Source organism: Ctenopharyngodon idella, chromosome 22, assembly GCF_019924925.1.
Source record: "Ctenopharyngodon idella isolate HZGC_01 chromosome 22, HZGC01, whole genome shotgun sequence".
Classification (NCBI taxonomy): domain Eukaryota; kingdom Metazoa; phylum Chordata; class Actinopteri; order Cypriniformes; family Xenocyprididae; genus Ctenopharyngodon; species Ctenopharyngodon idella.
This window is the reverse complement of record NC_067241.1, coordinates 30796649-30821411: the sequence shown is the minus strand read 5'-3', so window position 1 is coordinate 30821411 and position 24763 is coordinate 30796649. Positions and strand designations below refer to the sequence as shown.

Genomic DNA, 24763 nt, shown 5'->3' with positions numbered 1-24763 from the left:
TCACAGTCACCCTGTTGCCCTGCTGGGGGGGCTCTACAACCGGAACCGAACAATGTACGGGGCTCACTAAGCTACATCCAATGCAGTATCTAGATCCCTTGCATTCGTACTATCCTCGATTAAAGTTTGGAATGCGTTTCTCTAATTCTGAAATCTTCTCCGTCAGCCTGACTGTTTCCCTGCATTTATCACATGTGAAACACTCATTGCTGACAGAGAAGACTACACTAAACATGAGGCAGGCAGTGCAAGTGACAATAACAGGGGAAGATGCCATGTTTGTTGATTGATTCTGACTGATTTCTTGTGAATATTATAAATCAACAGAGCAAATCTTTCAGGTCTATAACTTTGCCCAAACAGACTATGACCATTAGAGTGTTACAGTTATACATGAATGGAGAGCTTCCATCTTACATCTGCACACCTATGTGTATAGGAACTCCATCCTCCACTCCACTTCAAATTCATGTATGTTCAAATGCTTCAGTAATTCAGATTTAATGGATACTATGGCTAAAATTGAAAGTTTCTATTCACCTTCTATTCACATTTAGCTTCCCTTAGGCTCTTATTAGATGCATTTTGGAATGAAAGAAATGGCATTGATTCTTGATGTTTGATGACAGCATCACTGCAGCAGCTGTTGTTAGCTTCAGATACCATAGAAATAACCATAAAATGGTTTGTGCTTAGCTTTACACTGCACAAATGCATTGGCTGGATATACAAAAAAATGTTGAAATTTGATGATAAGAATAGTTTATGATACTGTTTATGCCAATAACGATATGATTCAGATATTGTTACTCACTTGATGTATGTTATTGAAATGTGAGTGTGGCACTTTTTTTTTTTTTTTGGTGTTTCTGTACTTGCATGACAGAAAATAGCTGCCCGAGTGTGTTCCAAGAAGGCCGTGGCTTGCCTTGAAAGGGACTTTGTTAAAACTCACCTGAGCTACCATGTATGAAAGAACAATACAATTATACAGCGCTTCTGGACCTTGATTTTGATCGCCCAAACAGCATTTCAAGGGTGCTGATACTTAACAGCAATGGGAGATTTCATTTTTTGTATGCTTTGTGTTTGCACGTTCCACAGGATGTAGTGTTGTTCAGAGATGCAAATGGTTGATTATTCCTTGGCTCCATTTGAAACAATTTGTAACTGTCAATACTTGTAATGTAAAATGTTACTTAACTTATTGTTTATTAATTTGATGTATAAAGCAATATTTTATGTTAATACTCACAATTGTGCTGTTTTTCTTAATATCAGGCTGTGTATCAGCTGTAGGCACATGGCCATAGACTGCAGTAAATCTGCAGTCAGAGTTATTTTTATTTTTGTTATTACTCTTGTTTACACCATGTGTTACAGTATGTGACAGCCAACAGCCAACACCCACCAACGGCAACGCATCGTCACCAGATCTTCACGCTCCACCCACTCGTTCACAGTCTCCCGAGTAGTAATCACCTGCACCTGCACCTCATCATCAGAGACACTATAAAGACTCTCACTCCCTTTACTTCAGTGTCTGGTCTCGTCTCACGTACCTGGACTCCTTACCCAGTACTCACCTGAGATTCCCGTGTCTTCTTCCCATCGTCTTCTGTCTTCTGTTCTCCATTCTCTGTGGATCCTTCACCTGCAATTACAACTTCTGTTATTCATCAGCTAAGTGACTGTTCCATTAGTGCTTGTTCATTGACTCACCTGCATTCACCGCTATCCTGTGTCCGTGCCTCTGTCTCAAATAAACACCTGTTGTTCACTTACCTCTCTGCCTCCGTCTGTGTCCTGACAGAAGACAAGACCCTATGCAGAGCACCTTGGACACAGGCGGGGATCCCGGTCGACACAGTACGATCCTCACTTCAACCGCCATCCATAAGCACTTCACCAACAGTCCCAGCAGATCTAGTGCACGCCGTCCGCCAAGCACTCCTTCACCCTGCACCTGCTGCTTCTTCCCCAGCTGCCTCTGTCAGTCCCATGGCCCGACCAGTGACATTCTCCAGTGCGGCGGAGGATTGCAGTGGGTTTCTCCTTCAGTGCTCTCTCTATCTGGAAGCCCAATCTCAACTCTTCTCATCCGAGTGCGTGAGGGTGGCGTTCGTGATCTCCCTGCTCTCTGGTCGAGCGCTGCAATGGGCTCAACCCCTCTGGGAATCCAACGCCCCAGTAACAGCCACCATCGCCGCTTTCTTCAGCCACTTCCGGGAAGTCTTCAGACAAGGCACCGCCGATCTCTCTGTACACGACCAAATCTTCAATTTACATCAAGGTGAAGAATATGTGAATGGTTGTGTACCATGATACTATGGGGCTGGAAAACCTGATCCAAAAGACCATCCGTGTTGCCCAACGCTATTCAGCATGTTCACTCCACACACCCACTGCCAATCCTCTGCCCGCCACACCATCTGTCGCCCTTCCAGCACCTGAACAGGTCGATTCTTATCTCCTGACTGAGCTCCTGAGTGGAGCGTCAGAGAAGAATTCTGCAACATCTCTGTCTATACTGTAGGGGAGATGACCATGTCATCGCTGCCTGTCCCATCCGAACATCATGCCCAGCGGTGAGTACAAAACTGCCCGCTCATATCGCTTCTCTTACCAGAACTACTGTCCATATCCTCAACTCTTACGTCTGTGTTTCAGCGCAAGCCCTCATCGACCAGATTCTCCAGAAACTGAACGTACGCCGTAAACGATGCCAACAGGATCTCCGCATACAAATCATCCAAGGAAAGCCGCTGGGCCGTGGTCACATCCAGCATTTCTCCCCCACACTGACGCTCCGCATCGGCTGTCTTCACATGGAGGAAATCACGTTCATGGTGCTGGAAGTTTCCACCGCGGACATCATCCTGGGATGCCCTTGGCTTACACAACATCAACCGGACATCCAGTGGAACATGGGTGAGATCCTCAAGTGGAGTGATGAATGCTTCAAGAACTGTTTATCTCCTGTCAGAAAGTCTTCTTCGAAACTCCAATCTTCTTCTTCCGACTCCAACGTCCTTCCTATCCTCTCTACCTCCATTGAACGTCCAGAAACTAACCTTCAAGTGGAAGTTCCTCCTGAATACCGGGCGTTCCAGGATGTGTTCAGCAAGCGGTTAGCAACGCAACTACCACCTCATCGGCCATGGAACTGCGCTATTGACCTGCTGCCTGGGGCTACTCTACCCAAGGGTAGGGTTTACCCATTGTCCATCCCGGAACAGAAGGCAATGGAGGAGTACGTTCAGGAGGCATTAAAACAATGCTTCATCCGACCATCAACGTCCCCTGCCGCTTCAAGCTTCTTCTTCGTGGCCAAGAAGGACGGAGGCTTGAGGCCGTGCATTGATTACCGGCACCTGAACTCCCAGACAGTCAAGTTCAGTTATCCCCTTCCTCTTTCTCGCATATTCTCCAAGCTGGACCTGCTGAGTGCATATAACCTCATTTGTATACACTGGGGGGATGAGTGGAAAACTGCTTTCATTACACCGTCTGGACACTACGAATACCGGGTTATGCCATATGGCCTGTCCAACTGGAACTGGTCCCGGAACCTGGCCGAACATCATCAACACATCTCCCAGGTCCTCGAGAAGCTACGCCAAACCATCTTTACCTCAAGCTGGAGAAGTGCGAGTACCATCCACAGACCAACGGCCAGACTGAGCGCAAGATCCAGGAAATTGGGAGATACCTGAGGTTATATTGCCACCGGAACCAGGACAGCTGGAGCCAGTTCCTACCCTGGGCGGAGTATGTCTAGAATTCAGAGCTCATGTCCATCTCCAGCAGGCAGTTCAGAGACACAAGAGGCATGCTGACGCCAGAAGGGGCCCCACTCCTCGTTACCAACCTGGCCAGAAGGTGTGACTCTCGACACGGGACATCCGTCTCCGACTGCCCTGCCGCAAGCTGAGTCCCTAGTACATCCATTCACCGTACAGAGGCAGCTCAACGAGGTCACCTATCGTCTCAACCTACCGGCACGGTATCGCATCTCACCTTCATTCCATGTCTCCTTGTTAAAGCCCCACACTGGGTCAACCGTCACAACATCCTCAACCCCTCCCTCCTTACTCGATTCCATGCTGAACATCCGGACTGCCCTGCTCCCCGGGGTCGAGTTAGACCCCGTACCACGTACCTGGACTCCTTACCCGATACCCACCTGAGATTCCCGTGTCTTCTTCCCATCATCTTCTGTCTTCTGTTCTCTGTTCTCCGTGGATCCTTCACCTGCAATTACAACTTCTGTTATTCATCAGCTAAGTGACTGTTCTATAAGTACTTGTTCATTGACTCACCTGCATTCACCGCTATCCTGTGTCTGTGCCTCTGTCTCAAATAAACACCTTTTGTTCACTTACCTCTCTGCCTCCGTCTGTGTCCTGACAGATAGTTCAGTCAACAATTAATGTCCTTGTTAACTCACCCTCATTTCGTTCTAAACCTGTATGCATGTCTTTCTTCTTGCTTAAGATGCTTTTGGGAAATGCTACCCTGGGCTGTGTTTCTCAAAAGCATTGTAAGCTAAGCTGAACAAAGAGACCACTGGTGCCACTTAGGCTGCTTTTGGGAAACACATCCCTGATAGGTGTTGTGTTTGCATGTGATGTTATTACTAAATATGAACACTAGGGGAAGATAAAATATTTAGAGAGAGGATAGATATAGTAAGAGGGAGTTTGAACTGGAGGACAGTAAAGAACGACTCCAAAGGAATTCCTTGCCTTCATGTCCATTAAATGCAACCTATAGAACAACAAAAGGGTAATATGTTTTTATCCTTGTTTTGTACTACAGTGCTTGTGTGTGTTTGTGTGTTCAGTCCTATGAGGATCTGGTTCAGCGTTTAGAGCCTGTAATCATGGAGCTTGAGCGCCAGGAGAATGTTTTGGTTATATGTCATCAGGCTGTCATGCGATGTCTGCTGGCATACTTCCTGGACAAAAGTGCAGGTACAGTGAAACAACATACTACTGGAACATTAATGTACTCCAATACTTGGGCTGTACATAAAAAAAAAATAAAAAAAAAAAAAGTGCAAACCCTTTGAAATGATCAGGCTGCTATTCCCGAAAGCATTGTAAGCCAAAGTAGATCGTAGAACCAATAGCCACCAATTGTCTCTACAATCTACTTGACTCACAATGCTTTAGGGAAACTCAGCCCTGGATTTCTGCATTGATTACTCATAAAAAGTGTTGTGATCTTCATCCGAGTCCAAGGAAATGGCTCTAACAGCATTGCTAAAGACATTGCATTGCTGGGTATTACAGGGCTTTCGTTAATCCATGGTAAGACAAGTTGTCTACAAATGGAGAAAATTCAGGACTGTTACTACTCTCCCTAGGAATGGAAATTTGAATCCAATGTACAATCCTGAAAGAGATAAGGAACTCATGGGTAAAAGCAAAAGACCCCCAACTCTACAAACTGCAACATTCTTTGTTCATGAAAACAGAAAGTATTTATTTTGCACTCAGAACATGATTTCTCCAATTAAGAATACAATTTAAAGTGGAATTATCATGAGCCAAGCAAGTTTAATATGCACACATATTTAAAAAAAAATGTTTACACATATTTAATTTTCTAAAATTCTGATGTTTGCATAGAAAATGGCTTACGCGTGTTTGGTTGCCCATTTGATGCGTACACAATGTGGATATCAAACTCCTGACCTTAACCCAACTGAGCTGGATTGTGGATTGACCTGAAGAGAGCTGTACAATCAAGACAACATCTTGTTTACTAGTGTAACCCTTATTCCCTGAATAGAGACGTGGTGTGTCGAAATACCAACACTAGGATTACTTTCTTTCAGAAACTTCCAATAAATCTAAATAATTAAAAAAAAAAAAAAAATTGGAAAAATATTAAAAATCTTATTGGAAATAAATCAAATTCAGAATTTCCATCATGTATTATTAAGGACTCGTGTAAAAATTGTGGATAAAGCTAAAATAATAGATTGTTTAAACAAACATTTTGTGGCCTCTGGTACACTTCATGAGTCACATAATTCGAACAGTGTTTTCTCCAGCGTAAATCATTTCAAGGCAGATCAAGTATTTGATTTTAGAGGTTAACAAGGCACTTAAATCTTTAGATGGTAAGAAACTGGCTGGCCCAGATAAGCTGGATTCATATTTTTTAAAGTTGGCAGCTGACTTTATTACACCACCACTAACTCATCTTTTTAATCTTTCTTTATCTACAAATGAAATTCCTTCTATCTGGAAAACTGCTTATGTTCTGCCATTATTTAAAGGGGGTGATCCAACTGTACTAAATAATTATAGGCCTATTTCAATATTGTCTATTTTAGCTAAGGTTTTGGAATCGCTTGTTCCTATCCTAAGAGTTCCTATCCTTTAAAAAATGTCCTATCAGACTGCCAATCTGGCTTTAGAAAAAAACATAGCACATCCACAGCAATTTTTAAAAATTAAAAATGCAAAATTAAATGATTTAATGGTTTCATGGGATAATAAAAACCATAGTGCTGCTCTTTTTATTGATTTATCTAAGGCTTTTGATACCGTAGGTCATAAAATTCTGAAGCAGAGGCTTCTTAGTGTAGGTTTATCAATAAAAGCGGTTGGATGGTTTGTTAATTACTTATTGGATAGATCTCAATGTATAAATATTGGGGGGCTTACTTCTAGTACCCTGAATGTAAATACCGGCGTACCACAGGGGTCGGTCCTTGGGCCATTATTATTTACTTTATATATTAATAATATTGGGACAAATATAACACATTCAAATTTTCATTTATATGCTGAGGATATGGTGATTTACTCCTCTGCACCAACGCTGGACCAGGCACTGAGTCATCTTCAGTCTGATTTTGATACAGTTCAGCATACTCTGAGCGATTTAAAACTTGTTTTAAATGCAGAGAAATCTAAACTTATGATGTTTACAAAAAGAAAGCCTGCACTTTCAAATTCATGCTCAATTACTACTCTTCAAGGTTCAGAGATTGAAGTTGTACCTCAGTATAAATACCTGGGATTTTTAATTGCTGATTCCCTTTCTTTTGAGCCTTATGTTTAGCACCTTGTGAAAAAATTAAAGTCAAAACTGGGCCTTTTTTTAGAGTCAAGTCATGCCTTTCTTTTGAAGCAAGAAAGAGATTGGTAGCAGTTACTTTTTTCTCAGTGTTGGATTATTGTGATATTATTTATATGCAGGCACCTAAGCATTGTTTACAAGCGTTGGATTCAGTTTATCATGGTGCATTAAGGTTTATCACTAATTCAAGAGCCCTTACCCATCATTGTTTACTGTACTCTCGGGTTGGTTGGCCTGCGTTGTTATCTAGTAGACTCAAGCACTGGTACTTATTTATATATAAAATCATCTTATGTTTACTTCCCTCGTATTTACAGCAGAGTATTATTCAGAAAGGTGTAAAGAATTATGGTCTTCGCTCACAAGGCTATTATCTTTTAAACATCCTGAAAGTTCGCACAAATATGGGTAAACGAGCATTTAGCTATGCTGCTCCATTTGACTGGAACCAGTTGCAAGACAAATTACGTTTTTAAAGAATTGGTATCACTAAATGATTTTAAGGGTATTTTAAAGGATCTAGTTTCTGAGTCATTTGATTGTAATTGTTTCTGAGTGATTTTGTGTATTTCTGTAAATGTAAATTAATGTATTTGTTATATGTTCAACTAAATGTGCTGCCTATCTTGGCCAGGACCCTCTTGTAAAAGAGATTTTAAATCTCAAGAGTTTTATTTCCTGGTTAAATAAAGGTTTATGTCAATGCGCTGACAGACAAGACAGATACAGTACCAGGTTACTTTTGGTATGAAACAAAGTCTCACCTTTCAAATTTTGTCATTTTTTAAGAAATTCGAACAATAAATACCGTTTTTTGGCTCTTTAATGTGTTGTGACAGAATGCTGTAGCATCTCAGTTCAAGTGGCACGTTAACCGATCATCTCTTCCTACTAGTAATAAACATGAATTAACATTAGAAGTTATGTTGTTTCAACTGCAGAAAGACATCAATATACACCGTTTTTTAAGTTTAAGTCCTCCAACGTTAATTTATTAACTCTCCTGTCTGGTTTGTTTGTCAGACAAAATGGTGGATTCAGCGTCATGATTGGTCAGATCGCCTGTCAAACTCCCGGCGAAGGGTGAATTGGCATGTGCCGCTGACGCTCCCCAGCAGCAACCATTTCTTTGCAGAGATGAATGGAAATAGCTTCTATTTAGAATCAAGAGATGGTGGCTTAGGCAGCAAAGAACAAAGCTGAAGTGTGTGGGCAAGCCGGCTGCCGTATGTACCCGTATATCCAGTGGTGTGGCCTGGCATACAAATTCCACACAGCAATTCCACTGGCATTTTTTGAATACGTCAGAGGTGTTTGGGGCTCTCAAGGGCGACCCCTAGTGTCGGTATTTTGACACACCGTCGAAAGTGACCAACAGAAAGGGAACCAAGAAATATTGATGAAGTGAAAGGAAAGGTTTGGTAGAAGCTGTGCTGCTGCAGATATCTACAAGTTGTTAAATTCAGGGGTTAACTTACTTTTTCCAGCCTGCACTGCAAATTATTATTATGATAATTTATTGTCCTCAAATAAAAAACTGAAAAGTACAACTGCTTGTGTGTTATTAGTCAGATTGTGTTTGTGTATAATTGTGACTTAGATGAAGACCAGACCATCAGTAATCGATGCAAAAATCCAGATAAAGGGTTAGTTCGCCCAAAAATGAAAATTCTGTCATTAATTCCTCACCCTCATGTCATTCCACACCCGTAAGACCTTCGTTCGTCTTCAGAACACAAATTAAGATATTTTTGATGAAATCTGAGAGCTCTCTGACTCCTGAATAGACAGCAATTTAACCACCACTTTCAAGGTCCAGAAAGGTACTAAAGACATCGTTAAAATAGTTGACGTGACTGCAGTGGTTCAACCTTCATTTTTTTTGTGCGCAAAAACAAAACTTAACTTAAAAAAAATTAAATTAAATTGCTGTCTATTGAGGTGTCAGAGAGCTCTCAGATTTCATCAAAAATATCTTAATTTGTGTTCCAAAGAAGAACGAAGGTCTTACAGATGTGGAACGACATGAGGGTGATTAATTAATGACAGAATTTTCACAAACATTTTGTTGATCACTGATATTTACAGTTTTACACTTTCTTGTAATTGCTTTGAAAGAAAAACATCAGTCTAAAGTGTACATGTAAATTTGGCTGAACACAGTCTTTTTAATGACTGCTCTGTCCTGACATCACTCTAGATGAGCTGCCTTATCTGAAGTGTCCACTGCACACAGTGATGAAACTCACTCCTGTTGCCTATGGTCAGACTCTCTTATTCTCTTCTGAAATATAACTGTTTACATAAAGATCAGTTAGACTGTAAAATTATTTATTTTTCTTTTGTGTTTTCAGGCTGTGAAGTTGAGTCCATTTTCCTGAATGTTGAAGCAGTGAACACACACAGAGACAGACCTATGGTGAGCACAGTAATATTCTAATACTTTAGCACTTCTGAACTAAAGAGCAGTGCAATTCTCCAGTTTAAAGTATGGGCACGATCTGTCTGCACTGTTTGGGCCATGCCCATAGCTTTTGTGTATGGCTCATGCTTCACTGTGAGAGAGTGTCCATTGGGACATTGCGGTCGTGGCTCTCATACTTCTTTAAGAGGCTGAGAGCATCCACAGCTGATTTCCGTCCTGGTCCTTCTACCTCCGGATACGAGGGCTTGGCGGGCTGGGGCACTGTATGCAATGGGCATGTAGCCTCAGGACCCTAGACAGGACCCCGACTGCACTGGCACATCAACTGCCTCGAGTTGTTGGCCATGCTAGCCCTGAGGGGGTTTTAACCCTTAATTTAAGGCAAGCACTTGTTAGTCCAGATGGCATCTGTTCCCATCTTTGCACTGCAGAGGTGGCAGAGAAGCTGCACCTGAAGTGGCTCTATTAACACATACTATTTACAAATGCATAAATAATGTAATATGTTTAATGTTTTAAATAAAGAAATATATTGAATATAGAAATATGAAATCTTTGAAAAAATGAAATTATACTTATAATTATAAATAAATTATAAATAGGAAGTCTGTCTTTATGTCTTTCTGTCTTTATGAATGAGTAATTGATTAATTCATTCATTAATTCAACTGATTTTTTAAAACGGCTGATTCATTCAGGAACGATGCAAATGACTAGGCTTGCTCAAGATGCATCGGCGCTGCGCAGACCGATCTGTCTATGACATCAAAGTACCGCAAGAGTGTTTGGAGAGCATACAACTCCTTATGCTTTTGAATCACTTTCTCTGTACTTTGATGTCAAACGCCGGTCTGTGCAGCATCGATGCATTTCAAACAAGCCTACTATCTTTATGAATGGGTCATTGAATCAGTGACTCGGGCGATGCATTAAAAATGCTGAATTTAAAAATGGCTTATTCAAGAATGAAATACTACTGTGTTGATCGGAGATGCAAACGTTCTGCTGTGACTGTTTGGAACTATTTTGGAGCAAAAACACTCAATATTGAAAATATTGTGTCTAACGTAGGCTACGTCACTTAATATTAGCTTAAACTTAGCATATATTAATTTATTACCTTTTTTATTAATTATGTACTATTGGATAAAGTATAAAATACTTGAGCGTCCGGCTCAAGGCTGTGCCGGTAGATGGACATGGTATTTTAAAACCAAACTGTGCGACCTAAAGCCGGAGAAATGGCCACCCTATTTAACATTTTTATCTTAAATAGTTGGCAAATATTGCTGTATTTAGCCTTGTCATGTTCAACTACTTACATTTTACCTTGAATTCTTCAAGCATTAAAAAACGCAGTGCTAGAATTACCACTTGGGCTCGACTTCTGTGAAGAGTAAACCTTCCCATCAGGCCAATCAAATGAAATCACAGGCCAATCAAATAAAAGCCTTCTTTTATTTGATTGGCCATCTCAAACATTTTGACATGAACGAGTGCTGTTAGACCACTGCACTGAGCATGCTAAATAGGTTAATTGTTTTGTGTCGTGGGCCACGCGGGCATTTGCCTTGGCTGGCGGAATTATACGTAAATCTATTTCTTCTTTATATATTTCCATAGCAACTGGCCAGCCTACATTGTCCAGCGGCCCACCGGAAAAACTCCCGGTGCTCCGGATGACCAGTCCGCCCCTGGACAGATGCATGTTTATCATTGTGTCACATTACCTTTGCTTTTAAATACACTTTTTAATCATTTGGGAATTGAGGATATTAATTGTTTCAGTTTTGCAAGTGGAATTTTTGCCAAATCTCGCCTGATACAACACATCTGCTCAGCAGTCCGTGGTCGTCGTTGTCTGATTCTCCTTTTCATGATGGGACATACATTTTCAATAAGAGCCAGATCTGGACTGCAGGCCGTCCAGTCAAGCACATCCTCTCTACTGTAGAGTATGAAACCACTCTGATGCAGCACAGGCAGGATGAAGTTTGGCATTGTCTTGCTTCCCATCTTGATGGCAGTACAGTGTCTCTGTACAATCCCAATATATGCCTCCACATCAATGTACCTTCACTCATTCGCACTGCTGCACCCCCATACCATGACAGATGTTTGCTTTTGCACCTGTCACTGATGAAATTCTGTATAGTCCCTTTCATCTTTGGGACTAAGAAAAATGTCAAAAATATGCTGAAACGTGAACTCATCTGACCACAGCACACATTTCTACTGTCTTTTGGACCATCTAAGGTGAGTTCGGGCCCAGAGAACTCTGTGTATAGCTTACTCCTTGCGTAACAGAGATTCAAGTTGCTTTTCTTGATGCAGCGGCTGACTGTGTTAAGTGACAACGGTTTTCCAAAGTACTTCCAAGCCCACATGGCTATATTTAACACAGTAGCATGGTTTCTCATGCAATGACGTCTGAAGGCTCAACGGTCAGGCACATTCAACGGTCTCCTGCCATGCCTTACGGACTGAAATTTCTCTGGATTCCCTGAATCATTTTTTTTTTTTTTTTTTTTTTTACAATATTATGTATGGTAGATGGTGAAAGACCTACATACTAAATACTTTGCAATCTTGCATTGAGAAATGTGATTTTTTAATTGTTTGACAATTTTCTCATGAACTGAGCCTTTGGTGGATGCTTCTTTTATACCCAAGCACAATACACCTCACCTATTACCCTCACCTATTACCAATTCACCAGGTAATTGTGGACTGTTTCAAAACAGTTTAACTTGGATATTTTGTAGTCTTTTTTTACTTTTATTTTGCCTCTGTCCCAAATTTTTTGGAGTGTGCTGCAGCCATCAAAATCAAAATTTGTTCATATCTATAAAATACAATTAATTTGGCCCATGAAAACATTAATGACACCTTTCCTACCGAAAAAACTGAAGACCTCTAATGCATTCTTGCTGTTCATTTATGTGTTTAGTCTATAGGTTTGCACGTTTGAATGTGTATGTGCGCAGACTCTTGGTCTTTTTTACAAAGTGACACCGCCAAATTACCTGTCTGGTCTGCATACTACAGAAAAATTTGTTGTGTCCGTGGATCTATGTGAACTGGAATAATTTTGATAAAGTTTTATCTATACATAGGGAAAGGAAAGGGAAGGAGGCCTTCGCAGGGGATAGTTTTTGTTGTGTCTAGGCGCAGGTCCTTCATCTCAACTGGATACGGCCTGGATCTGGTAGGCTGCGGCAAACCTCGGGATAAACAGAGAGACTAATATTAGCGTAGACGCCATTCTTCTTATGATGTAGCGAGTACATCAGGTGTTATGGGAAGTGTTCCGGCTGACCCAATTTATGCAGTTTGACAATTTACATGATTTGAATTCTAGAGGTAGATAATGTGTTATGTGTATGCCAGGTTAAAGAGATGTGTTTTTAGTCTAGATTTAAGCTGACAGAGTGTGTCTGCTTTCCGAAAAATGCTAGGAAGACTGTTCCAAAGTTTAGGTGCTAAAAAGGAAAAGGATCTACCGCCTGCGGTAAGTATTATCAACTGGCCTGAATTCTGAGATCGCAATAGACGTGAAGTACTATAATGCATTAAGAGCTCGCTCAGGTACTTGGGAGCTAAACCATTTAGTGCTTTGTAAGTAATTAGCAAGATTTTAAAATCTATACGATGTTTAATAGGGAGCCAATGCAGTGTTGACAGAACCGGGCTAATGTGGTCATACTTCCTGGTTCTAGTAAGAACTCTAGCTGCTGCGTTTTGGACCAGCTGTAGTTTGTTTATCAGGCAAGCAGGGCAATCACCCAGTAGAGCATTACAGTAATCTAGCCTTGAGGTCATGAACGCATGAACTAACTGTTCCACATTTGTCATTGAGAGCATATGTCGTAGTTTAGATATATTTTTAAGATGGAAGAATGCAGTTTTACAGATGCTAGAAATGTGGCTTTCAAATGAAAGATTGGTATCAAAGAGCACACCCAGGTTCCTAACTGACGACGAAGACTTAACAGAGCAGCCATCAAGTGTTAGACAGTATTCTAGGCGTTCAGAAGTTTTTGGTCCAATAATTAGAATCTCTGTTTTTTCTGAATTTAGTAGTAGGAATTTACTAGTCATCCAATAGTTTATATCAGCTATGCATTCTGTTAATTTTTTGAATTGGTAAGTTTCGTCAGGGCGTGAAGAAATATAGAGCTGAGTATCATCAGCGTAACAGTGAAAACTAACGCCATGCTTCCTAATGATATCTCTCAAGGGTAGCATGTACAGAGTGAAAAGCAACGGTCCTAGTACTGAGCCTTGCGGTACTCCATATTGAACTTTTTATATTATTATTACCATATTAACGGTCAGATAAGTATGATTTGAACCATGCCAATGCATGCGCCCCATTTTTCTTGCTGCTCTCTTAAGAGCCCGAGTGTGCTCGTTGGACCACGGCATTGGACTAATTACCTTAGTCTTCTTTAAGTGCAAAGGAGCAAATGAGTCTAGTTTCTGGAAAAGAGAGAGTCAATAGTTTCTGTTGCAACATCGAGTTCTTCTAAGCTATATAGTATGCTAAGGCGATGAAACTGATCAGGAAGATTATTTATAAAGAAATCTTTAGTGGAAGAAGTGATAGTTCTACCATATTTGTGGTAGAGAGGTGCTTTGCAGCCTTGGCTAAATGTAGTATACACAAGACTAGATAATGATCTGAGATGTTATTGCTCTGCTGCATAATTTCAACAGCATCAATATCGATTCCATGTGACAATATTAGATCTAAAGTATGATTACGACAATGAGTGGGTCCTGACATGTGTTGTCTAACTCCACTAGAGTTTAGAATGTCTGTAAATGCCAATCTCAATGCATCTTTTTCATTATCTACATGGATATTAAAATCACCAACAATAAGGACTTTGTCCGCAGCCAGTAATAACTCCAACAGAAAATCAGCAAATTCTTTAAAGTCTGTATGGTGCCCTGGTGGCCTGTATACAGTAGCCAGCACAAATGTCAAATGGATTTGTCACTTACATTACATAACGTTACATAAAGCACCATCACTTCGAAGGAATTATATTTGAAAGACTTTTGAGTAATACTGAAGATATTACTATAAATTACAGCAACACCGCCCCCTTTGCCTTTCCGAGGGCTCGTCTGGTTTTAGCCAGGTTTCTGTCAAACACAGCAAATCTAGATTATTGTCTGTGATAATATCATTTACAATAAGCGCTTTTGAAGAAAGTGATCTAATATTCAGCAACCCAAGTTTTATCATTTGTTTATCGGTATTATCTCTGTTTTTTATTTGTTGAACATCAATTAAATTTTTACCCTTAAATGGGTTTGGAAGTTTTTTGTATTTACTAATTCAGGGTACAGACACAGTCTCTATGTGATAATATCTAGGTGAAAGAGTATCTATATGTGTTGGGATTTATCTGACTTCTGTGATGTGAGGCAGCTAGCAGACGGCCGGTTTAGCCAGTCTGTCTGCTTCCTGACCTGGTCCCCAATTTGTCATGTTTCAGCTCTAAGACTATGTGCTATATTACTAGAGAGAAGAGCAGCACCATCCCAGGAGGTATGAACATCATCTCTTTTCAACAGGTCAGGTCTGTCCTAAAAACTTTTCCAATTGTCTATGAACCCTATATTATTCTGCGGACACCATTTAGACAGCCAGCCATTGAGTGATGGCATCTCATCACTCCGACGAACAGGAAGAGGGCCAGAGCAAATTACAGTGTCTGACATTGTACTTGCGAGTTCACACACCTCCTTAATGTTAATTTTAGGGATCTCCGACTGGCGAAGTTGACCATCATTAGTGCCGACGTGAATAACAATCTTTATTTATGATTAGCATTAGCCAGCCCGTTTAAATTTGCTTCGATGTCAGGCGCTCTGGCTCCCAGCAATCATGTGACTATGGTGGCTGGTGTCTCTATTTTCACGCTCCGTGTAATAGACTCACCAATAACTAGGGCACTTTCAACAGGATTCTCAGTGGGTGCATCACTGAGTGGGGAGAACCTCTTTGATGTTCTAATCGGAACAGAACAGCAGTGTTTTTCACGACTAGGCCATCTCACTGCAACCCAATTGCCCTGCTGCGCGGGCTCTACAGCCGGAACCGAACAATGTACAGAGTTCACTAAGCTAGTCGCATCCAAAACAGTATCTAAAGCCCTTGCATTCTTACTATCCTAAATTAAAGTTTGGATGCGTGTCTCTAATTCTGAGATTTTCTCTGTCAGCCTGACTATTTCCCTGCATTTATGACATGTGAATCCCTCGTTGCTGACAGAGAGAGTTATACTATGCATGTGACAGGCAGTGCAAGTAAGACCTGGTTTAAGATTAAGATCTTGTAATCTTAATTTACTTTCAGTCATTTACTTTTACTTGTTCAAGGCTAAAACGCAGAGGAGATAGAGCCTTTTCGGTGGTGGGGCCAAGATTGTGGAATAGCTTGCCTGTCCATCTTAGAGCAGCTCCTTCCTTATCTGTTTTTAAATCTCTTCTTAAAATTAATTTGTTTTGTTTAGCCTTTAATACTTGTTAATCTTTGCTTTTGTTATGTTTCTATTATTAGTTTTATTATTATTATTATTGTTTTTTTTATCTCACTCATGTACAGCACTTTGGTCAGTCGTGTGGCTGTTTTAAATGTGCTTTAAAAATAAATAAACTAAACTTAAACAGGAGCAATCGATCGTCAGTTAAATAAAGTTTCAAGAGAATTAACAAATCACAGATTCTTGATTTTATTGCATTTTACAAAATGTCCTAACTTTTCTGGAATTGGGGTTGTACTGTTTTCACTAGTAATTGGTACATTTTCAAGATTCTTATCTACCCTAAACAGATCTTTATTCTGCACTTTTTTCCATAAAAAATTCAGCATATTTTCAGTTGACTTCAGTTGAATCAGAAAGTAACTTTTCCCACTAAATGTTTCATCTCTATTTACCTTTCATTTACAGTAATTACCTTTCATAATGTTAGGAGCATTACTTTTACTTTCATAATGTTATGAACATAACTTTTCATTTTCTCGTTCATTTTAATACATTTGACTATCAATTAGAGTTGCCCAAGGGAAACCCATTCACAACCCATTTTTCTACCACTTCTTGTGAAATTGGTTTCTTTGTATTTGCTATTAGTATTATCCACAATGCAAAATCTTTGTGTTTATTCAACTATGTGTAGGCCTATGTAAAATACGGGACAAACCATATCCCGTATTGATTTGATGCAGAACATATAATTTTATTTTATTTTACGGACGGGTGTCAAACCTAATGTTAGCGGAGACCACGACAACTAGACGATCCCTAGATACGGATCCACAGTGAAGACCTCGCAACACAACAGCCATTGGCACAGATCCTCAGCAAAGACCATGAGAACCAGACAAGTCCTCTGACCCTAGCTTCGACTCCCCACCATATACTGGAGTAAAGTATCGTAATCTTCAAGCAGAAGGAACTGGATTATATATTTGAATTATATCAATCCACAATCTGAATTGTGATGCAGCCTGAATCATAATCACATGTTGGTTTGTTTGGCCAGAGGAGAACTGGCCTTCCGACTGAAGGAGTTTACGTTCCGTGCCACTGTCGCCTTTGTCTTTCTTATTTGGGGACACTTAATATTCAGCAATATTATTGATTTGACTGCACTGACACTATTGGATGAGAACTGAACTAAGCTGGATGATGACTTCTGCAGAGCTGCTTTATAGCTTCTGAGGTTGCTTTATTTCTTCTTGACACATGAATAATGTTGATTTTGCTGTGTTTCACAGAACTAAGATATGCTGTCTTTTGCTTGAATATACTCGTGTGTCATCTTTGCTTGTTTGTTCATTTGCATTATTATTATTATAAGCCTGGAACATCTAAACCTCCTCCACCACCTGTTACAAGCATCGGCTCCCAAAGTGAGTCTGAAAAGTGAGATAACATATTCCTAATATATGATTTTTCTTTTGGTTCCCATTTTAGTAATCACTATAACCCCAATCTTGTCACATTTGTAATATATTAGTTACTTGGACTATTGTGTCAAGTCAAGTCAAGTCACCTTTATTTATATAGCGCTTTTTACAATGCAGATTGTGTCAAAGCAGCTTTACAGTGATAAATGGTACATAATTTTGGCTGCACAGCAGCTCTTAAACAAAATGCTGTCAATGTATGCAGATGCAAAGCACTGTTGAATATCAAATGTCAAATGTCAAGTGTCCCCAACTAAGCAAGCCAAAGGCGACAGCGGCAAGGAACCCAAACTCCAACAGGTGACATCAGGTGGCAAACAGGTGGCAAATAGGTGTTAGAATGGAGAAAAAAAACCTTGGGAGAAACCAGGCTTAGTCGGGGGGGCCAGTTCTCCTCTGGCAAACAGTGCTTTGTTACGATTCAGGTAGCTATCATAAGCCCGATAGGATCGCAACATTCAAAGTATTTATTCCAGTTCAATCCATCGTATTCATCACGCCGGTATATTGTGTTATGTAGGGAGCTGTTCATGAATTCTGTGTTTGTTTTTTGGGATGGAAGGGATGAGTTTGAAGGAGTAGAGGATCTAAATAACAATTAGACATTCGACCTGTCCTGAATTATCATAGTAACACAAATAGCTTTCACTTATTGATGACATCATTCCCTGGGGTGGTAGGCACAGCAGATTATACTATGTGTTGCATATTGTGTACGTGAATGTGGGGGCAGGGGCATCAAGATAGGGGTGTGATCCTTTTGGGTAGCGTGTTTTGTTTTAGTTTTGATATTTTCAAATATCAACATCATTTACCAGAAATCACTTACTGCACCTTTAAACACACTTAAATCAAAAAAAAAAAAAAAAGGTCCAGGAGGGTGTTGGATGAAGAAGGACAAGGGGGAGGGATGGAGGGCCAGACCCATTAAGTGGAAGTGGGCCTGGAGCATGGCAGGTAGACCTAGGCCATAGAGAAGAGGCAGACCTGGACCCTGGCAAAACCAGTGGAGCATCATGTAGCCCTGGTGTTGCCAGCTGAGATGGAGACCACCTGTGCAGAGCCAGCGGAGGAGATGACCACCATGGTAGGGTGGCAGACCACCAGGTCGTTTTCTGTCATGGCTCCTAAGCTGTGGAACTCTCTACCACTGGCACTAAGGGCAATAACCTCACTCTGAATTTAAATCACAACTTAAAACCTACCTGTTTACTACCAGTCATAATATGTTTCCTTAGACACTTTCCAAATCCTTTACTACCAGTTGTAATGCTTTCTCAGAATATTTTTGTTATGTGTATCTGTCTTGTGTCTACTACTCTTTGTGTTTGTTGTTTATATTATCCATTTTCTATGTAGTTTACTCAGTACTACACTATGTGCCTCTGCTTTTGTACTTAATTGTATCATGATATGCAACTGCAATAATTTTTGTTTCTGGACTGAGCAAATGTCTATGTTCACTTAATTGAAAATGTGAAATTACTTTGACTATTTAAAATGACTGTCTATTATGTTCCTGCTTTTGTAAAGTGTACTTGAGCTTGGGAAAGGCGCTATATAAATTAAACATATTATTATTAATAATTATAGATAATAAAAGGTAATTTAGTAGGGGAAACATGTTTATTGTTTTTGTCCTATTGTTTGCCATATTTGGTCAATGTCTTTAAAATAAATAATTTGGCAAAGATATATGAAACTGTAATGTGGTCGACAAACATCCAGTCTGTTTGCAATCGCTATCACTTTTTGATGTCCATTCACAGAGCTTCAATTAAGGCAGAGCGTTAATTTCAAATGGGGATTAAACTGACTGGTGTTACAATACAGAAGGGTCGGAGATGGCAGGTAACAGATAATGGTGTTTATTGACACACAGCAGAGAGAACAGTGCAGCAGGTGAGTAAATGGATGAAGTTGGAGTGAATGATGAGTGATAGTTAAGTGATACTGTCCTTTGTGGTTTGTAGAGATGACGATCCTGGATGACGATGGTAAGACGAGACGCTGGAGACTGAAGACACTCACACACAGACGTGGAACACAGGAGGAGACTTTGGAAACGCTGGAGACAGTTAAGTATAACAACTGGAGTCCTTGAGGTAAGCATGGAGGTAAGTCCTAATGCGAACGAGACCGGACAGTGGCTGAGAGCGTGTGAGTGTCTTTTGTACTGGTGGTGATAGCCGTGCTGATGAGGTGCAGGTGCGTGTGATCAGTACTCTGGTGATGGAGTGCGCTGTGATTGGACGGTGTTGGAGCCTGGCGTGTCTATGACAGTACCCCCCCCTCCACAGCCCGCTCCTAAGGGCCGAGGACCCCGATGTTGTGGTGGTCTTCCTCTTCCACGAGGGGCAGGTCTGTTGGGATGAGCAGCGTGGAAGGTGTCTAGCAGGTTGGGGTCGAGAATGTCATTTCGGGGGACCCATGAGCGCTCCTCGGGACCATAGCCTTCCCAGGCCACGAGATACTCCAGCAGACCACCACTGCGCCGGGAGTCCAAGATCTCGCGAACCTCGTAGGCTGCTCCGTCGTCCAGGATGAGAGGAAGGGGGGGTTCAGCGGCTGCTACGCCAGGCTCTGTGGAAACAGGGACAGAAGGGTGGTGAGGCTTTAAGAGTGAGACATGGAATGTGGGGTGAATACGATACTGTGGTGGTAACTGGAGTTGATACGTGACCGGGTTGATCTGCTTGGTGATGGTGAATGGGCCAATGAACCTGGGACTCAGCTTACGGCAGGGCGGACGCAGACGGATGTCCCTGGTTGACAGCGAGACCTTCTGTCCTGGCTGGTATGCTGGGGCGTTGGAGCGGTGAAGGTCTGCTGTCATCCTGCATCTGAGTAGGGCTCGCTGAAGCTGGTGATGAGCGGAGTCCCAGACCCTCTCGCTCTCTCGGAACCAGTAGTCGACTGATGGTACGTCCGATGGTTCCCCTGACCAGGGGAACAGTGGGGGTTGGTAACCAAGCACGCACTGGAAGGGTGTGAGTCCAGTAGATGGCTGCCGCAGGAAGTTTTGTGCGTACTCGGCCCAACCCAGATACTGGTTCCAAGTGTCCTGGTGGCCGTGACAGAAGGTACGGAGGAAGCGGCCAATCTCTTGGATCTTCCTTTCCATCTGCCCGTTCGACTGCGGGTGGTAACCAGAAGATAGGCTGACGGTCACACCTAGGAGCGAGAAGAAGGCTTTCCAGACCCGGGAAATGAACTGAGGTCCTCTATCTGATACGATATCCTCGGGGATACCGTAGTACCTGAAGATGTGATTGAACATGAGTTCAGCAGTCTCCATGGCTGTGGGCAGTCCCTTCAAAGGAATCAGACGACATGATTTCGAGAACCGATCGACAACAACAAAGACACAGGTGCAGTCATTGGAAGCTGGTAGATCCATGGTAAAATCTACTCCTAGGTGTGACCAGGGTCTGTTGGGAACGGGCAGAGAAAGGAGCTTGCCTGATTGAAGATGGCGTGGGCTCTTGGAGATGGCGCATTCCTTACACCCCTGCACGTACCTTCTGACATCAGTTCCCATGTTCGGCCACCAGAAGTGCTCCTTCAGCAGCGAGAGGGTTTCATTGACCCCCGGGTGGCCAGTGCCTAATGACGTGTGGGCAGAGTGAATGAGTGGAGTGCGCCGTGTTCTGGTGATGTACTGCAAGCCTGGCGGGCAACCCGGCGGAGTGTTGGTGGAGGCATTGGAGGAGGGTAAGGTCTGGTGATGGGACTGACGATGAGTTTCTCTGGAAGGATGGCTTCAGGTTCCTCAGGATTCTCCTCAGGAGCAAATAGACGTGATAAGGCATCTGCCTTGACATTTCTGGAGCCGGGACGGTAGGAGATTGTGAAGTTGAAGCGGGTGAAGAATAACGCCCAGCGTGCTTGTCTTGGATTAAACCTTTTGGCCACTCGCAGATACTCAAGGTTCTTGTGGTCAGTAAGCACCAAGAAGGGATGTTTAGCTCCCTCCAACCAATGCCTCCACTCTTCCAGGGCCAACTTGATGGTGAGAAGTTCCCTGTTGCCGATGTCATAATTTACCTCCGCCGGGTTGAGCTTGCGGGAGAAGAAGGCACATGGATGGAGTCTACTTGGATTCCCCTGCTGCTGTGACAGGACTACTCCTACACCTGTGGTGGAGGCATCAACCTCCACGACGAAGGGCTTGTCGGGGTCGGGATGGACGAGGAGAGGAGCGGTAGTGAAGGCTTCTTTCAAGATGTCGAAAGCTTCTGTGGCAGCTGGTGTCCAGGACAGAGACTTGGGCTTATTTCGGAGGAGGCTTGTAAGTGGGCTGGTGATGGAGCTGTAGTTCTGGATGAAGCATCGATAGAAGCTGGCAAAGCTTAGAAAACGTTGAAGTTCCTTTACAGTAGAGGGTGATGGCCAGTTCCTGATGGCATCCACCTTCCTCTCGTCCATCCGGATGCCACTGCTGTCGATGTTGTATCCAAGGAACTGCACTGAGGGCTGATGGAAAGAGCACTTTTCTGCTTTCAGGCAGAGTTGGAACTCCCTCAGGCGTTGCAGGACCTCCGCAACGTGGTGGCGATGTTCGGCCATGCTCCGGGAGTATATCAAGATGTCATTGATGTAGACCAAGATGAACTTGTGGAGGAACTCCCGGAGCACCTCATATATGAAGTCCTGGAATACGGAGGGGGCGTTGACCAGGCCATACGGCATAACGAGATATTCATAGTGTCCAGTAGGGGTCACGAAGGCGGTCTTCCACTCGTCCCCCTCACGTATCCGGATGAGGTTATACACGCTGCGGAGGTCCAACTTGGTGAAGACAGTGGCACCACAGAGATGTTCTAGCGCAGCTGGGACGAGAGGAAGAGGGTATCTAAACTTGACTGTGAAGTTGTTTAAAGCCCGGTAGTCAATGCATGGCCGCAAGCCTCCGTCCTTTTTTGCCACGAAGAAGAAGCTAGATGCAGCAGGGGAAGTAGACGGATGGATGTAACCTTGCGCCAGAGCCTCCTTGATGTAATCCTCCATGGCCTTCTCCTCCAGAATGGACAGGGGATAGATTTTACCCCTGGGCACTGACTCACCTGGAAGCAGATCGATGGCACAGTCCCATGGCCGGTGTGGAGGCAGCTTGGAAGCTCTTCTGGGGCAGAAGACATCGCTGAAGGGGGCGTAACACGATGGTATATCCACTGAACGTTGTTCAACTGGGCTTTCGATGGATGTAGCACAGACAGAGAGATGTTCAGAAGGAGGAGAGGATGGCACTGGAAACTCAGAGAAGCAGTTTGTGAAACAGGTGTCGCCCCACTTCAGGATCACGCCGGTCTTCCGTGAGATGACTGGGTTGTGCTGCTCCAACCAGGGGCTCCCTAAGATCACGTCAGCGGTGGACTCCTCCAGAACCAGCAGATGTAGTTTCTCCACGTGAAGAATTCCCACTTGCAGTTGGATGGGACCGACACTCCTACGTACACGTCTTCTTCTGAAGGGTTTCCCCGTTACTGAGTGGACCTGGTAGGTAGACGGCGTAGCTGAGATCTTGAGCTTGAGCTGACAGCAGAGGGCACTGGAGATGAAGTTGCCTGCTGACCCAGAATCGAGGAGTGCAATAGAAACATCAGCAGCAGTAAGGTTTACAACAGTAGTGAGTGGCTTCATCTTATTTATAGGGGGAATGATGGCACTCACCATGGGACGAGGAGGACGAATTGGGCATGTGGAAATTACATGCCCAGGAGAACCACAATAGAGGCACAGATTCTGGGTCAGCCGCCTCTGCCTTTCGGAGTCTAGAGTTATCCAGTTGCATGGGCTCGTGGGCTGGTTCTGGAGGGCTGACGGATTCTGGTCGGCAGAGGGAGGTGTTGAACAGTGGCTGGCCCTGGTGCTCTTTGAGACACGACTGCATACAAGTGGCGAAGCGTATTGAGAGTTGGATGAAGCATTCTAGCCCGATGGTATCCTCGTATGCAGCGAGATGCAACCGCACTCGAGGGTCCAATCCTTGACGATATGTTGTCAACAGAGCTTGCTCATTCCATCCACTCGTGGCAGCGAGGGTTCTGAATTTAAGAGCATATTCATCCACAGTCATTGTGCCTTGTTTCAAATTATACAATTTCTCACCAATAGATGAATCCCAGGTGGGCCTTCCAAAGACTTCCTTGAAATGAGCGACGAAACTGGAATATGACTGGGTGACAGGATTATTTTGGGACCAGATAGAATCGGCCCACTGAAGTTCTTTTCCATTCAACTGTGAAATAATAAAGGCTACCTTGGAGTGGTCGGTGGGAAATAAGTGCGGTTGCATCTCCAGGACCAGCGAACATTGCAGGAGAAATCCGTTGCAATCCTCCGCCGAACCAGAGAAGGGCGCCGGTTTGGCCATGGGGCTGGCGTACACAGACGGTGAAGAAGTGGCGGCAGTGTTGACGGAGGTGATCGCTGGCTGTGACGGTGGTGGATTGGTGAGTGCTCGGCGCAAAGCGTCAACGAGCTCTTGAAATGGGTCCGGGTGGCTCATGCTGGTGTCAAACGGTCTTGGTCCGGTCTTCTGTTACATACAGAAGGGTCGGAGACGGCAGGTAACAGATAATGGTGTTTATTGACACACAGCAGAGAGAACAGTGCAGCAGGTGAGTAAATGGATGAAGTTGGAGTGAATGATGAGTGATAGTTAAGTGATACTGTCCTTTGTGGTTTGTAGAGATGACGATCCTGGATGACAACGGTGAGTGCGTGTGTGTGTCTTTTGTGCTGATGAGGTGCAGGTGCGTGTGATCAGTATTCTGGTGATGGAGTGCGCTGTGATTGGATGGTGTTGGAGCCTGGCGTGTCTGTGACAACTGGCACTATCTGTGCATTTGACGGCTTTAATGCACACCTTAAAGCCAGTCAGAATCGGGAATTCAGATTTTATTCATATTACAGAACTCATGTCTATTAATCGATAGAAAAGATACTGATCTTACTTGGCTGAGTTTTATTATAGATATATAGCATGTTCATTAAATCTTTTTCATGTAAAAGCAGCAGTATTGTAAATACATCCACTTTATTGGAATCCACTTTGGTTTCGCAGATCACTGGTCTGACTTTTTTACTCTTCATTTTTTACTCTACTCGTCAGCTGTTTTCAAAGCAATTTTATGTTGTTTTTACTCTGTTTTTGTCACGAAATTGACACGAAAAGTCTTGTTGTGTCGTGGCGACATCACTGTGGTCAACATGTGAACGTGATGTCTGATTGCCTGGAACTC

General features: G+C 42.8%; 1 protein-coding gene across 8 annotated transcripts in view; it reads left to right on the top strand.

Annotated features, from left to right (window-relative positions):
• Nucleotides 1-24763, top strand: part of LOC127505170 (6-phosphofructo-2-kinase/fructose-2,6-bisphosphatase-like) — a 128088-nt gene that overhangs the window by 76110 nt on the left and 27215 nt on the right. For 5 of the 8 annotated variants that reach the window (XM_051880545.1, XM_051880544.1, XM_051880550.1 and 2 more), the window contains 3 exons: nucleotides 4847-4976; nucleotides 9302-9364; nucleotides 9456-9520. In XM_051880545.1, coding sequence (XP_051736505.1) covers nucleotides 4847-4976; nucleotides 9302-9364; nucleotides 9456-9520 — 258 coding nt within the window. Of the gene's footprint in view, nucleotides 1-4846; nucleotides 4977-9301; nucleotides 9365-9455; nucleotides 9521-24763 lie in introns of those variants that run through there. The other 3 variants (XR_007927627.1, XR_007927626.1, XR_007927628.1) reach the window with 2 other exon arrangements.